Below are 16,209 nucleotides of genomic sequence, written 5' to 3'. Positions count from 1 at the left end.
ACAGAAATATTTTTATATTTACCCCATAAAATATATATATGGACATATCTTTTATTAAAATAATTCAAAAAAAAAAAATCTAAATAGTAGTTAAAAAATTTTTTTGACATAATAATTTTGGTAAAAAGATAAACAAAATCATATCTTTTAAAATATTTAATTTAATATACTTTTTTAAATACATTATTAAGGTAGAAAAATGTTGTTATATCATTAAATAAATTAAAATAACTGGATATTTTAGAAAAAAAAAAATTTAATATTTTTAGTTAAAATAATTACTGTCAAAAAAAAAAAAAAATAGAAATATAAATGGAAAAAAAAAAGTTTACCATCATCTTTCTTATTCTTTGAACTATTCTTAGATATCAAGGATAAAAATCATGATCAAAATGATTGTTTATTTGTGACATTTATATAAATATGTAAATATAAAAAAAAGTTTAAATATTGAAAATATAATTATTAAAATAATAGCAAAATATATTTGTACACAAAAATTTATTGCATATAGTATATTTGTATATATATATATATATATGAAAAAGAAAAATGAGAAATAACATTATATATTTTAAAGAATCATATTTAATATTTTTAAAAGTTAACAAAATTGAAATATCATTGAAAATGTTTAGTTTTCCTTCTATTAAATGAGATAGATACTATAAAATGACCGAGTAAATATAACTACAACGTTGTATATATATATATATATATCTCCTCATTTGTGTAAAATATAAAGAGGAAAATAAATAATATATCTTTGTAATGAGAAGGTAATAAAATAAGCTATGAATATATATATATATATATATTTATACATAAATATATAGGGGTAGTGTAAAAGCTTATTATTGAATATTGAATGAGAAGTTTATTTGTTAAAAATATTACATTTAAGTTAAAAATATACATTCATTTGTTAAAAAAAAATGAATATGGAGAAAAAGGATAATAGTTAAGAAGTTAAGAGTTTTTATATTTTAATAAATGAAATTGAAGTAGGAAAAGAAATAGAAATGTTAAAATAAAATAGGAATGAATTTTGATATACAATTGTTTAGGTTTAAATACCACAATATATATTTTAAAATGTTTCTTTTAATGGTAAATATTGTAAAATATGTATTTGATTTTGTAAATAGATAAAATGGTGTAAGATAAAATGTCTGTATATGTCACTATATAATATAATGTCTGCCTGGGTTTGTATGAAAAAAAATTTTTAATCTACTGGTCACTTTTCCTTTATACTGTCCGGGGAATTGGTATTTAATAGTTCTACTTTCATCTATTATGGATACTTTAAATATTAATTTTACATAAGATAAGAAGTTCCATTCACGGGGCAACCATAACATACTCCTTTTTGTAAACACACTTATTCTAGTACTAATGATAGTAGTCTAGTTAAAATGCCTTCATTTTATAGTAAAAAAAAAAGTACCATTAAGAAGAATATAATATATAATTTAATAGGAAAAAGGAGCAACCTACATCGAATGTCATTTTGTTTTTAGAACACAAATTTTAAATCTCCTCTCTCTTTTAGAGAACACATTAATTCTATTTCTTTCCTCACAAATGGAACTGTCAATAAATAATATATATATACATATATCTATAAAATATTTTATGCTTCTCTTCTCTCGATCAATACATAATTTTAATATTTACTTACTTTAACTATGTCTCATATAATATCTTCAAAATCATCGTGAGGATAGTTGTTTAACTTTAAAATATATTTAATATCAATACTTTTCTAACGATGTTTTATGGTACTAAATAACTAAAAAGTTACTATGTATTTAATATACATATTTTATCTTATACCACAAAAACTTTAAATAAAATAATATATATATATATATATATACCAAAATACACATAAATATTTATTATATTCTATTTCAAAATATTTTGATTATACCATTAAATGTTAAACAAAATACTTTTTCATTATATTAAATGATGTTGCCTTTTATTGTGATATTTATTGTTTTGTCTACAATAATATATATTATTTCTAAATAAATTTTATATTTCTCTTTTGTCTTCTTAAAATGTCATTTTATAATTTTTAAATGGTAGTATATAATATAAATGAATTGTGATATATTGGAGGTTGTGTTCTGATTATAAATAAAAGATAACAAAGACCTTTATTATTGAATTATTAAAAGATTATCTATAGTTATTAATACTCAAAAGTTAAACTATATAATTTTATCTTAATAATTCTTATTTAAAAATGAAAAATAATTATTTTTATATTTACTATTATATTTCTATAAAATTTTAATACCTCACTCTTACAAAGAAAATCTGATTTATCAGTAAACACTTGGTGAAATATATTTATAAGAGAAGACAATACTCTTTAAGTCAAAGTATAATTTTAAAAGTTGATGTATTTTTAATTTAACTATATTTAAATATGGTCAAGGGAAGAAAAAAGATTACTAAAAAATTACGACAAAAGAAAGATAATGATATTAGTAAGAATGTAGAAAACATTTTGTCTAATATTCATGAAGAAAAAAAGTATGAATCTTTGGAGGATTCTCAATTGTTTGTTGAAGATACCAAAAGAACTTCAGTAAAAATTTTAGAAAGTAAAGAATTAACAAAAAGGAAACAAGCTATACTAGAACGAAGAAAAAAATTAGAGGCTGAAGCTTTGGCAAAAAAAAATAGAAATAAAAATGTTAATCCAATTAAGAAAGATGAGAAATTGGGAAAATTAATTTCTGAAAAAACTGAAAAATTATTAAAGTTAGGAAAGAAACAACAATCATCAGAACAAAAAAAAAATTCAAAAAAGGTTGAGGAATATGATTTATGGGGTAAGTTTAAAAGTAATAAAAAAAAGATAATTATTATATAATTTTTTTTAAGATACTCAAGATGACAAAGTAAATGATGACAATGAATATTTTAAAGAAATAGATGAAAGGCATAAAACGGCTACAAAAACAAGAAAAGTTAAATTGCCTAAGACAGCTAAAGAAGTTGTCAATATAATGCCTGCTGTTGAAGTTGTACCATCTGGAGCCTCTTACAGACCAGATGAGAATGAACATAATCAGTACCTACAAAAAATTCTTAAAGAGGAAATTAAATTTATAAAAGATAGTGAAAAAATTAAGAAAAGTCTTAGTTTGAAAGAAGGAGAGACTTATGCCACACAAAGAGATAGATATTTAGAAGCTGCCAGTGGATTATTTGATAATGATACAGAAATAAAGGAAGAAATTTTGTCTGATGATGAGGAGGGAAAGAAAAATTTTAGTAGAAGTTTACCAAAATACAAAACAATGAAACAACGTAAACGGGCAGCAGCTCAGAAACTTTTGGAACTTCGTGGTGCTGAAATAAAACGTAAACGTAAAGATGAAAACCTTATAGATAAAGTACCAAGTATTTCAAAGAAATTGTCTATTGAAGAAAAGTATCTTTTACGTACTATTAAATTACGTAAAAGAAAGGCATTATTAAGAAAGTGTACTAAGACATTTGCAAGAGAAGATGAAAAATTCAAACCAGAAATGGATCCATTCCTTTTGAAAGATGAGATACCTGATTGTATGAGACGATTAAATCCTCAAGGAAATGTATTAAGTAGTAGAATGAAAAGTTTAGAAAAAAGAAATATCATTTGTGGTAAAGAAGCCAAAAAGAAGAAGATACCAACTAAATTACAGTACAAATTTATTGAAAAAAGAGATCACAAACGTGTTGGAATTGGTTATAAACCTATCTAGTGGATTCTATAATTTGATCTTTATTTACTTTTTAATATCAATTGTTTTGTTTTTATTTTTGTTACCTAATATCAATTTTTTATAATTGTATTTATTTTGTATATATTTTTAGATTTTTTGGTGTAAACTTTTTATTTTAATTCTAAATATACAAAATAAATGTTGTTTTTATTTATGAATGAATTCAATTTTTCTAATTATCTTTTTAATTCTCATGAATTTTTGCTCCTGCAACATACTTTTTCTTTGCTCTATATTTGTATTCTTGTGAAGGTTGATTATAGGATGAAGAAGTATCACTACCTTGAGAGTAAGATTTTTCTTGAGAGGATAAAACAAATTCTTGTTGTGGAGTGTTAGTTAAATAATTTGATTGAGAGGATGAATAAAAAGATTTTGATGGGATTGAGTATGATGGTGAAGGTTGAGAATGATATGTTTTCATTGGAGCTCGTTCTTGATTAAAGTAAGGCATTAATTGGGGTTGTTGTGTACTAGCATAAGGTAACATTGATGGTTGTGAAGAATATGTTGATAATGGTCCTGAAGCATAAGAAGAAACTTTTTGTAAATAAGGTGATGATGGTTGATATGGAACATATTGAATTGTATTTGAATTACTTCCACATACTGGGATTTGTTTTGGAACACATGGAGGTGGTGGTGAACATGGTGGATTTGGGTTACAGGAACATCCAGAATTGCTTACACCAGAATTACTTCCACCAGAATTACCAAAAATGAATCCTTGGATAAAGTTGTTATTAGTAGAAAAAACCAAAAAGAATATAGTAATAGAAAATTTCATTATTATATATTTGAGGCAAAATGATATATTACTGTTGATATGATTTACTTAAATACTCTTTAACAAAAAATTTAACACTTTTCCTAATTCAATTATCTAGTTTAAAATACTTCATATTAGCAAAAATCAAGGCTAATAATTCCAGTACTACATTGTATCAAAATACAAATGCCAATTAATATAGATATAAAAGTTTTTCTCTATTTTATTATTGTGAATAATATTTTCAAAAAAATTGTCACAATAAAGATTTATATGTGACAAAAGCCTATTTAAAAAGTTTATTTTTTGACAGTTAATAATGGATTCATTTAAAAATGAAATATTTTTAAAGCTAATTAGTATTCTACCTTATATTAATCTTTTTCTTATACATATATTAATAAAAAACTGGAATTTAATTTTGTAACTTTAATCTTTACAATATATATTGTAATAGATATAACAAAATTTATAATTTTTTAACAAAAAAGAAAAAAATTATATTCAAAAATGAATTATTGATACTGTAATCTCTTTTGACGGTTTAAAAAATGTTTAGATTGACAACATCAATTTTATCAATAAAAAAAAGTATAACTTATTTATATTTTAAATTTTAAAAATATTTTAGTATTATAAACATTTATATTGGTAATAAAAATTTTACATATATTCACAAAAATCTAAAATGATATTTAAAAAATTTTTAACAAGAAGTGCCATATCTTACAAAGGACAATTTTTTTTCTTCTGTATTTGAAAAAGTAACAAAAAATACATATTTCTTCTTTCCATCGTTATATTAAAAAAATTACTTTGTTAAAAGTTATATTCAATTAGTATTACAAAATAAATTCAAATTTCCTAGATTTTTTCAATTCTTCAACAACAAAAAAATATTTAAAAAAATGACAAAGTGCTTGAAATATAAAAAAAATTACTACAACATATTTTTTCCGTTTCACTTACAGTTTTTTTTTTAAAAAAACTTATGAATTTTTAGAAATTTCATGCGTAGATTAAAAATTCCATATCTAGCCTCAAAATTATTTTTTACAAAAAGGCAATATGACAAATGTTTTTTTCAACTTTGTTTTAATCTAAAACCAAATCTTCTTACAAAATCACTATGTTACAACAAATGCTAACTTTACACTTTTTGCTGGCAGCCCTTTTTTTATTTTAGAAAAATTTATAGAGAAATTAGAAAATTAAAAAAAATTTATTCTGCTAACTTCTCATTTATATATATATATATATTTATTAAAGATATTAGATCAGAATAACTCCAGACCAAGTACTAGACTGTAATGGTTCTGGATGTTCCATAAAGTCCAACCAATCTGATGTACCATTTGGTAAAAGGCCCATACTATTACATTTATACATTGCCAATAAAATTCCTAGTAAGTTTCCAATTATATATACCAATTTATTTAAAATTATTGAACCAGACATCTGTTCTTCCAAAACTTTAAATGTTGAGTTAACTGTAACTATTGCTTGTATATTTTTCCAAAACATTGATCCAACCATCATTAAAGGAATTATTGAAATTGCATTTCCTGTCATATACATCATAAAAAGATTCATTGGAATAGATTTAATAGGTTGAAGTGCCATATCCCATGATCTTTTATTTAACAAATGTTGTTGTTGTTCTTTATTATCTGTAGTAAGTGTTTCTCCACCTTGAGATGCAATAATACGAGGATTGAATCCTGGGGGATTTGTGTATTTGTTGTTACTTTTACATGAAGTAAAATCGAGTTTCCAACGATTTAAAGAGTTTTGATTATCTTTTTTAGAAGCCATAATATAATAAGATATACTAATTATAGATTTAATTAACTAACCAATATTGCTAATATATAAAATATGAAGTCAATAGAAATAAGGACTAAGTAGTTTTGCTAACACAGTTGTCATAATACAAGTAACTTAATACCAAACTAGAAGAAATATTTTCTTGGTAAGAACAAAAAGATTTATTGAAAAAAAAAATGTAATGAATTAGTACACATAAAATTAATTATGAAATTGTTATTTCACTAAGGCTTTTAAAATTGCCTTCAAATTGTGAGTCACATTTTGAAGAATAAACAATGCAATAATGTTCAAGTAACTGTACAAGTAACTCATTTTCATCAAGCATCTCCAGGCTTTCAATTGCCTTTCTTTCTTGTTCAGGCAAATATTTACTATAAACTTCATTCATTTTCCAAATAGAAACTTCATTGAAACCATTTTTCTTAAATCTATCTACTTGGTCTTGAATACTATTACAGGATGAAAGTCCATCTAAAGTTATTCCACGTTGATTAAGATTATGGATCATAACTTGACCAAAATTATCATTTAAGCAAACTTGTTCATAGTTTATAAATGATATAACCTTGAAATATTCTGAAAGAGACCTTATTAATTCTTCACTCTTTTCTGGTTTCATATAAACCAGGACACATTCAGCAATAATAAGAGTAGGAGCATCTTTATTTAATTTGGCTTTTTCTAACTTGCCCATAAATTCATCATGTTGACGAAGGTCTGCTCCACATAATTTATAATCTCCGGCATATAAATCATTATGTTGACATTCAGTAATCTTTTCACTAAACAATTCCGTGAGAGTATTATTTCCTGGTTTTCTAATAAATCTAATTTTCTTTGATGTAACACTACTAAAGTCAAATTCCACAAAACTAGCAAATTTTAATTCTGTAAATTTTTTTAACCACCAATAATTTGTATCAAATCCGGCACCCAAATTAATAATTTGACATGTTGGTCCAGCCTTCTTGATAAAATTACAAATTAATGATCTTATACCAGTTACTCGAGCCCAATATCCTCTTAAAATTTCGGGATCTCTTCTTATAAGATTACTATCAACTTGATGAGATACAAATTTACTAATATATGGATCATCCCAGTATTTTTTCTATAAAAATAAACAATTAATTATTTTTTTGTTAACTTTATATATTTAACTAACTTTTACTGCAACATATTTGCACTCAGTAGCATCATCATTTGTTTTTTGAACACTATAGTCATCAGTAAAAGAGTTTTGTCTTCTTCTAGTATGTATTTCACTTAATAAGTAAGAATTTCCAGAATCTCTCTCATTATCCATGATTGTAACAGATACTCTATAAATAAAGTTTTAAAGAGGAAAACTTAATGTTTTATTTACAAATCGTGAGTAGTATTATCTTAAAAATTAACTAATAGATAATTTTAAGGAAATCATAAAAACAAAGAAAATATATTTGAAGAAGATACTTCTGATAAAATTAATGTTTATATAAGAAAAATAATTGGTCCTTAATTTAAAGAATATTTATTTAAGTGTAAATATAAAAAAAAATATATAAACAAATCTTAGGAAAAAAAAATTGAATGACAGAAAAAGATGCAATATATCTATACTTTTTCTGGTAAATTGTGGACATATAATTCCAATTTCGTTAAAAGTTTTAATGTTTTATTAATAAATATGTTATCTTGTTTCTCTATTTTTATGTGAGATAAAAACACAAATAAATTATAGATAAAAAAATATGACAAATTAAGATTAATAATTATTTTTTTTATATAGTTTATAATTTTAAAGACAAGCATTTGGTCGACTGACGAAGTACAAACTTTGCAAATTAAAAAATAATTTCAATGAGTTCGAAAGTCATAATCGACAGGAAATAGAAATAAAAATTGTCTCCCTAACTTTTAAGCCGAGCATTTTTCATAATTTGATTGAAATATGCTGACTAAGATAGGGAAAATTAATATGAATATTTGATACCGGTACTGATAATAATTGTGAAGTAGACGGTGTACATATCCAAACATTTTTTTTTACTATTTAAAATAATATCATATTATATTTTTTATATTAAAAGATTTAGGAAATATTTTAATATTAATATTTGGATAAGAAGATTGATGATTCAATTACAATATTTTATTAAATTTCATTTTTACATTATAATGTAGGATAGAAATTTTTTAACTAATAATGTTTATAGTACATTATTTTTTACTATAATCATTTTTTTTTTATAAAAACAAAAAGTTATTGTTTTTTAACATTGAATTTCATTTTTATGAAAAAAAAAATAATTCTTGATGATAAAATAAAAGTATTTATTTATAACTAATCACTTCTTTTGTCACATGAATTGCCTAAGAAAAATCCTGTCTTTTTAACAATTACCCGTTTAGCAAACAACATTTTTAATCACAATAGGTAGGGTTATTTATGCATACATTTTATTTTTTTTTTTAATCAAGAGAAAATGAACAATATTTTTGCAACAATCTTTCACCTTCAGTTGGTTTATTTTAATTGAAATAATCTTTAAAGTTTATAACATATAAATTTGTTATTTTTTGAAGTGGAAATTATAAGCAATTATGTAGATGATATTGATAAAGATAGTTAAATAAATTTTTTTTTTATAAAATATTATTTATATTTACTGAAAAAATATAGACAAATGTTGGTCTCTCTTTTAAAACTTGCGCGATTTCTTTTTTTTATTCATAATTTTTATATTTAGCTATAGTAATTTTTATGTGTTATAGAACTATTATAAAATAAATTAAAGTTAAAGGTGATATTTAAGTCAAATAAAGTTTACCTCCTTAAACATTTTCTTATTTCTTTTCTATACTTTCTTTCTAACATGCTTTTTATTATAATAATATTTTTGCTTTTGATAAAACAAAATTATATATCCATATAAACATAACTGAATATTATTTTTATTAACTTATTTTTGCTTTTTAAACTTAATAACTTTTAATAAATATTAAAAATATTTTAGTTATTAAAAAATATAGTTTATTATTATATTAGAAATAAAAATTACTTAAATAAAAATATTTTTTATACTATAAGGATATTATTTTTTTTTCTCACAAAAATAATACTTTTAATATTATTAAGTAAAAAGTTTTTTCTTAATATTACATTATATGGTATTTAATATATAGGAAAATTTATTAAAGTATAATTTTATAAAGACAGTGCAAAATTGAGTTTTTAAAATAGTTTGTAAATTGTATGTTCATTTTTAATTATATTCTAAAAGTAATCCCTTCTTCTTGTTGTTGTCGTACTAGTCAATTTTAACTTTGAGAATATAAAATTTATGATGCGTAAGGATAAGTATTCCTTAGTGATATGGTATGTTCTTGGGGCTGACATTTTCAAGAATGATGTTTCATTAAATTTTGATAAAAAGATTTATTTTTGAGTGAAAATTTTTCAAATTACTCAATTTCTATATACATTCTCAGGGGGTATATCTTTAAATATTATGTGAATTTTTATTTACTTGTTTATCTAAATTCTTATTATTGTTTATAAAGTTGTTTTTTAATTTAAAGTATTTCAAATTTAAGTAGTCATAAAAAAATAAATATTTTAATAAATAAATTTCCTAAAAACAATCTACTGTTGGTTCTTTTTTTTTTGGCAAAAATAATTTATATTAACAATAAAAAAAAAATAGATGACTCTGAAAATATTTTTTCCTCCTTCAATAATTTAATGGTTTCTTGGTGGATATTTAATATATACTATTATATTTTTATTATCATAGAAATTGTTAAAGATGTCTCTTTCCAAAGGATGGAACAATTTCAAAAAAAGTTTGTTACTACTAAGTAACCTATATATCCTCTATATTCTATTATTGAGCAGTAATGTATATATTTTGATTTATACCTATTTAAAATTTTTTTTTTATAAAATTAAGCTAGTAATATAATAACATTAACATAATTTAATACTACAACTTTTATACTACTTCTATTTAAATATCTCTAATAACCTTTTACTTCATCAATAATTTTTTCATATAAAATTATAACATAAAAACATAAATTCTTCGTCAATATTTTTTTATATATATTATATGCATTATATATTATGTATATAATATAATTACTTTTTCCGGAATTTTTTTATCCATATTTAATAAAATATTGATGTACTTCATTTTATCATTTAAAAATCATTGTAATTCAAGGTTTGAATATTTAAAATGTTATTTTATCTTGCTAATTTTATGGAAATTGTTCATTTTTCAAATATTCTACTAAATAATTCTTTTTTTTCTTTTTTTTTTTTCGACATTCAATACCAAAATGTTAAAAGTTTTTCTTACATATGTTATAAAATACTATCATTAACCAATTTCTGGCCTATTGAAATTTGATATTTCAATACCTTTCATACTATTTCCAAGTTAACAATAAAACTTTTTTTTTTTTTTACCACCATTTAATCTTTGTGCCAAACTTATATCTATTTCAGTTTGAAAAGTGTATCATAAAATAATATAACGACATATTCTCTATTTTTATATAAAATGATTAATTTTTTTTCTTTTTGTTATAGAATATATTTTTAAAATGAAAAGTTTATTATTATTTTTCTTCTTTCTAGTTTGTGTTTATACTAGCTCTTTGTAAGTTTATTTAAAATAATTCAACATCCATTCTTTATTTTTAATACATTTTTAAGAATGAATAGTAAAAAAAAATATCTTCTAAAATTTGTGTTAATTGCATTCGTTATTTTTTTTTATAGTGATTTTGATAAATATAATTTATATAAATATTTAGATTTTTAGTTCTAAGAAAAAATAAAAAAAAATAAAAAAAAAATTATTCGTAATTGATTTATATTTATTTTTTAGACATATTATAAACAAAAGAGAAACTGAAACTGTTTCTGAACATGCCGGAAAAGCTATTGATGAGGCTGGAAAAGCGATTGGGCAAGTTGCCTCTGATGCAAAAAATGCAGCTGCTGGTGTTTTAAATGAGGCTGGTGAAAAAATTTCTGGTGCGGCAAATTCAGCTATTGAAGGTACTAAAAATGTTGCTGGTAAAATTGGTGAATCATTGTCTGATACTGCATCATCTCTTAAAAAAAATGTTGTTGCTGGGGGAGAGAATGTTATTCAGGGTGCCAAAGATATTGGAAAAGCTGCTTCTGATAAATTAAATCAGGCTGGTGAGACTATTTCTGGAGCAGCAATCTCTGTCAAAGATGGTGTTATTAGTGGTGGTGAACAAGCAATTAATGAAGCTAAAAATATTGGAAGTTCTGCTGCTGGTAAATTAAATGAAGCTGGTGATAGTCTTTCTAATGTTGCTGGCAGTGCTATTGAAGGAACAAAAGAACTTGCTGGTAAAATTGGTAATACTTTTTCAGGTGCAGCTGCTTCAGTTAAGGATGGTATTGTAAATGGTGGGGAAGCTATTGCAGATGGAGCTAGTGATTTAAAAAATTCAGCTGTTAACACATTAAATGATGCAGGGGAATCAATAGCAAATACAGCAGATTCTGCTATAGATGGAACAAAAAATCTTGCTTCTGGTGCTGTTAATTCAATTGGAAGTGGATTAAATAATCTTGGAACATCAGTTATTGGAGTAGGAGATTCTTTAAAAACTGCAGCTGGTTCAATTGCTCATGATAATAGTGTTGGTAGTAATATTCCACCAGGAGAAGTTCAATGTTACGTCTGTAACAGTAATTATAAAGAACAAGAAGATTGTAGCAGCAGTGATGAAAATATTTTAAAAAAATATATTCAGGTATATTAAAAAAATTTTTAAAATATATAATGTATTATTTTTATAGAAATGTAAAAAAATTGAAGATGGTTCACATAAAAATGAAGATGCAGTTGCTTGTCGTAAAGTTAGACAAATGATTGGTGATGAAAAAGAAGTAATATCACGCGAATGTGCTTATTCTCTTGAAGATTTAGGAACTAAAAGAAGGACAGGAAGTATAGGAGTTGTTTTGTATACTACTCAATGTGTCTCTGAAGACAACAATAAACCATGTAATTCTTCTTCAAATCTTTCTTCATACTTTAGTATAATCTCAACTTTGATTTTTATGGTAGCCTACATTTTAAAGTAATATTTCATTAAAATGCAGAGAAGAAATAAATTTTATTTTTAGCCCTTAAAGCATAAATCATTTAAAGCTTAAATTTTTATTATAGAAAAAAAAAACTTAACTAGCTGTATTTTTCCTAATGCTTATGTAAAATAAAAAAATTATGCTTAATAGAAACTTTTTTTTTAATTAAAAAAAAATCATTTTTTTTAAAATACCGGCTAATTTATTTCTTGTTATTTTTTTCAATGAAAACAATCGTATACTAATTACATATAAGTATTTTAAATTCTACATTTTAAATAAACTATAAATCCTTAAATTAGATGTATATTAAATGAAAATTATGTTAATTAATGTGTTAATTAACTGCTAATACTTTTAAATTGTTTAGATAATGTTAAAAATTTATTTTTAAATGTTAGAATATTAAAAGAAAAATTTTTTTTGATAATTAATATATTTTTATTTAAATATATAATTTTATTATTAATAAACATGAAATTTTTTTTTAGAAATTATACATTAGTATTACTTTAACTTGATTAATTTAGTTTATATAATATTATCTAAAAACATTTTCTTTGAAATTTACGTAATTGATACAAATTAATTTGTTTAAAATATGCATTTTAAAAATTATTTTTATAAATGATACAATACGAGCAGCTTTTTAATGCCTTTTTGAGTTATGAATAATTTTTAGTTTAATAAACAAAAATGTAGTTAGTTTTCATTTAATATTAATTAAATGTATCTTTATAAAATGATCTAATCAAATGGTTAAATGTAGTTTTAAAAAATTTTACTAATAGTAGTAATAATAAAATAAATTATTTATACAAGAACCAAATATATTATATTTTTAATATTTAAATATTTATTAATTTACCCTTAAAGGCAAAAAGAAATTTGAGAGGTTTAAATAAAATTATGAATTAAATTTTTAATTTTACATTTATGTATAATGATAAAAAAATATGAAAGAATTAATTTTCAAACAAATGTTTCTAATTCTTTTATGTTATTTGATAACATTTTAAAAATAGAAAAAGATATCTTTAAGTCAAATTGTGTTATTCATTGTCATAATAATGATTGTAAATATAAAAATTTAATTATTGGTGAAACAGAAGTTGATTATGATGGCATAATTTGTCAATTTTTAAAAAAAATTCTTCAATACACAAAAAAGGTATTTAGTTTTTTTTTTTAATTTTTATATTTCTTTTAGTTTGACAATGATATATTTTTTGACATTACAATTAGAGGAGCTGGTTTTTTAGATGATGTGTTGATTGATTTGATTAGAGTAAATAATTCATCTGCTCAATTACCTAAAGAACTTCATAAAAATTTTTCTTCATGGGTCGATCCTTTTGCTCCAAATTCATTTAGTTTGTCTATTGAAAATAGTGATTACATAGAATCAATTTTGAAACTTATGATAAAAGGCTCTATCACAATAAAAAATCAATTACCTCAAGAAGTTAGTCATTTTCCACGTATTTTTATTATTGATATAATAAAACTTGATAATAAAAATCCTGAAATTTGTGATGCTGTAAGATGGACATATGTTGATATACCATGTGGACCAAATGCTAATGTTGGAAATAAGTTAATAAAGTTTCTTCAGAATGATCCTACACAGGCAGAAATTAAATTACAAGCCATTAAAGAACCAATTATTGCTGGAATAAAAGATTTCCTTCGTAAAGACACATTCTCAACTGTCATTTATAATTTCAATGATTATGAATATTTTAAAAATTTTGAAAACATAAATAAAGTTCTTTCAAAATGGTGTATATTTCCACGAAAACCTATAAAATTAAACACAGAAGAATATCTTTCAGGCACATCGTCTGATGTTGAATATTTAAAAACATTTGAATATGAAAATAACTTTTCTGAAATTCTTCCTGTTATTGAGTCAAAAAGAATGGAATATGAAGAGTCTGTTTTAAAAAAAATAAATAATTCTATCCTTTATAATATTGATGATGTTAAAAATAAGATAGAAAAAGTAAAAGAAAAAGTATTAATAAATGAAAAAACTATAATCAAGCATGAAAAAATTAATGACTTATTTCAAAAACAAATTGAGAAGATAAAAAATAATTGTTTTATTTCTAAAGAAAAAAATTTAAAATTAAACAAGGATTTTGAAAATTTAAAAAATGAAAAATATTTTATTAGTAATGATATTTTAGATAAAGAAAAAAAAAATAAAGATCTTCAAAGTAAAATTGATAAATTAAACTATCTCAACTATACTTTAGAAAAAGAACTTCAAGAGAAAGAAAGAAGTAATGTAAAAGTTTCATTAGAAGTTGAAAAATTATTTACAATAGGATGTAATATGTATAAAAAGTTTAAAAAAGAATTAGAATTAATATCTGAAACTAATTTTTCAATAAAAAGAAATTATGACAATAATAAAAAAATGTTAAGTAACAATTATAAAATATTTGAATTACAAACAATACTACAAAATTTTTCAAACATTTTTACTGAATTTATGGAAATAGAAAAGAAAAATGAAAATAATATCACTGAACTAAATTTATATCAAGATGCCATAAAGTTAGATGAAGAAATTATTTTGAAGAAATTAAATCAAATTTCTTTTTAATATAATACAATAATACAAACAGATAATAAAAGTTATATTGAATGAAATTTGTCAATTATTTTAATAAAGATTTATTTAACTTTAAATTACAACTAAATGAATATTTTAAAACAAAAAATTTTCCTGATATCACTAATAATTTAGAAAAATTGTTTAAAATATAAATTATATGTAAATATTATTTATTATTTACAAATATACTAGATAATAAATTGTGTAATCTTATCGCTAAACATTAATAAAGATAAAAAGTTTTTAAATATTTTTTTTAAAGTTATAAACTTTAATTTTATTTAAATTTTAATACATAATCTTATTATTTTTGGTTTTTTAAAATTTACTAAATAGAGAAGATAAAAAAAAATTTGCTAAAAGTTGTAAATATTTTACTTTATTATTTATAACGTTAATACTACCAACAACAAAAAAAATGTTTTTCTATTATATATTATCAGGTTGGTAACATATATTTCTTAGAAATTTAGATGCCTCTACACAAAAAGATCAACAAAAAAAAATAACGCCCCATATTTTTATTAGATATAAATTAAGTTAAATAAAAGAAAAATATTATAAATTCATTGTATTAATATAATTTAGACATGTCTTTGAAATTTTTACTTTTTTTTATTCTTTTAATTGCTTTTTCATTTAAAATTGAAGCATCATTATATACTGCTTCAGCAGCTGTAGGTGAATCATTTAATTTTGATTTTGGAAAAGATTTAACATCTCTTCGTATAACTCGTAATGGAGTTGAAGAAATATTAAATGTTGGAAAAGAAAGTACACATTCAAATGTCAAGTTATCTAATGATGGTATTCTTACTATTTCTCCAGTTACAGAAAATGACTTTGCAGATTATGTTGCAATTAATAATAAAGAAACTAAAGTTGATAGTGAAATTATTACTGTTGCACCACCAACATTACAACTTATAAAAAAAGAATAAATTGTCTATAGTAATTCTTTTGTTAAAATCTTTTAAAACATAATATTTTTTTTTAAACAAATAAAAAATTTTTATGACGTCTATACTTTTCTTTTTCTTTAATTATTTTCTATGAGTCATTCGTGATA

The 16,209-nt window shown here is 22.0% G+C and overlaps 6 protein-coding genes across 6 annotated transcripts; 3 read left to right on the top strand and 3 right to left on the bottom strand.

Annotated features, from left to right (window-relative positions):
• Positions 1–2,443: 2,443 nt before the first annotated feature.
• On the top strand, positions 2,444–3,770 carry SRAE_2000411600 (Glioma tumor suppressor candidate region gene 2 protein; the record flags this gene model as incomplete). The annotated part of the gene is made up of 3 exons (XM_024642947.1): positions 2,444–2,504; positions 2,544–2,852; positions 2,905–3,770. The coding sequence occupies 3 exons, from the start codon at positions 2,444–2,446 to the stop codon at positions 3,768–3,770; spliced, it is 1,236 nt and encodes a 411-aa protein (XP_024508667.1).
• Positions 3,771–3,975: 205 nt separating this feature from the next.
• Positions 3,976–4,578, bottom strand: SRAE_2000411500 (Hypothetical protein; the record flags this gene model as incomplete). The annotated part of the gene is made up of 1 exon (XM_024642946.1): positions 3,976–4,578. The coding sequence occupies one exon, from the start codon at positions 4,576–4,578 to the stop codon at positions 3,976–3,978; it is 603 nt and encodes a 200-aa protein (XP_024508666.1).
• A 1,254-nt stretch (positions 4,579–5,832) lies between these two features.
• SRAE_2000411400 (ER membrane protein complex subunit 4) lies at positions 5,833–6,375 on the bottom strand (the record flags this gene model as incomplete). Its single annotated transcript, XM_024642945.1, has 1 exon — positions 5,833–6,375. One exon carries the CDS (start codon positions 6,373–6,375, stop codon positions 5,833–5,835), a length of 543 nt encoding a protein of 180 aa, XP_024508665.1.
• A 217-nt stretch (positions 6,376–6,592) lies between these two features.
• Positions 6,593–8,309, bottom strand: SRAE_2000411300 (Leucine carboxyl methyltransferase 1; the record flags this gene model as incomplete). Its single annotated transcript, XM_024642944.1, has 4 exons — positions 6,593–7,501; positions 7,556–7,712; positions 7,757–7,775; positions 8,288–8,309. The coding sequence occupies 4 exons, from the start codon at positions 8,307–8,309 to the stop codon at positions 6,593–6,595; spliced, it is 1,107 nt and encodes a 368-aa protein (XP_024508664.1).
• Positions 8,310–10,983: 2,674 nt separating this feature from the next.
• On the top strand, positions 10,984–12,560 carry SRAE_2000411200 (Hypothetical protein; the record flags this gene model as incomplete). Its single annotated transcript, XM_024642943.1, has 4 exons — positions 10,984–11,039; positions 11,271–12,177; positions 12,224–12,507; positions 12,554–12,560. 4 exons carry the CDS (start codon positions 10,984–10,986, stop codon positions 12,558–12,560), a joined length of 1,254 nt encoding a protein of 417 aa, XP_024508663.1.
• A 951-nt stretch (positions 12,561–13,511) lies between these two features.
• On the top strand, positions 13,512–16,081 carry SRAE_2000411100 (Hypothetical protein; the record flags this gene model as incomplete). The annotated part of the gene is made up of 3 exons (XM_024642942.1): positions 13,512–13,685; positions 13,725–14,850; positions 15,729–16,081. 3 exons carry the CDS (start codon positions 13,512–13,514, stop codon positions 16,079–16,081), a joined length of 1,653 nt encoding a protein of 550 aa, XP_024508662.1.
• Positions 16,082–16,209: the final 128 nt, after the last annotated feature.

Source organism: Strongyloides ratti (genome assembly GCF_001040885.1).
Source record: "Strongyloides ratti genome assembly S_ratti_ED321, chromosome : 2".
In the NCBI taxonomy this organism is placed as follows: domain Eukaryota; kingdom Metazoa; phylum Nematoda; class Chromadorea; order Rhabditida; family Strongyloididae; genus Strongyloides; species Strongyloides ratti.
Note: the sequence above shows the minus strand (reverse complement) of the source record. Positions and strands in the feature narration are given on the sequence as shown.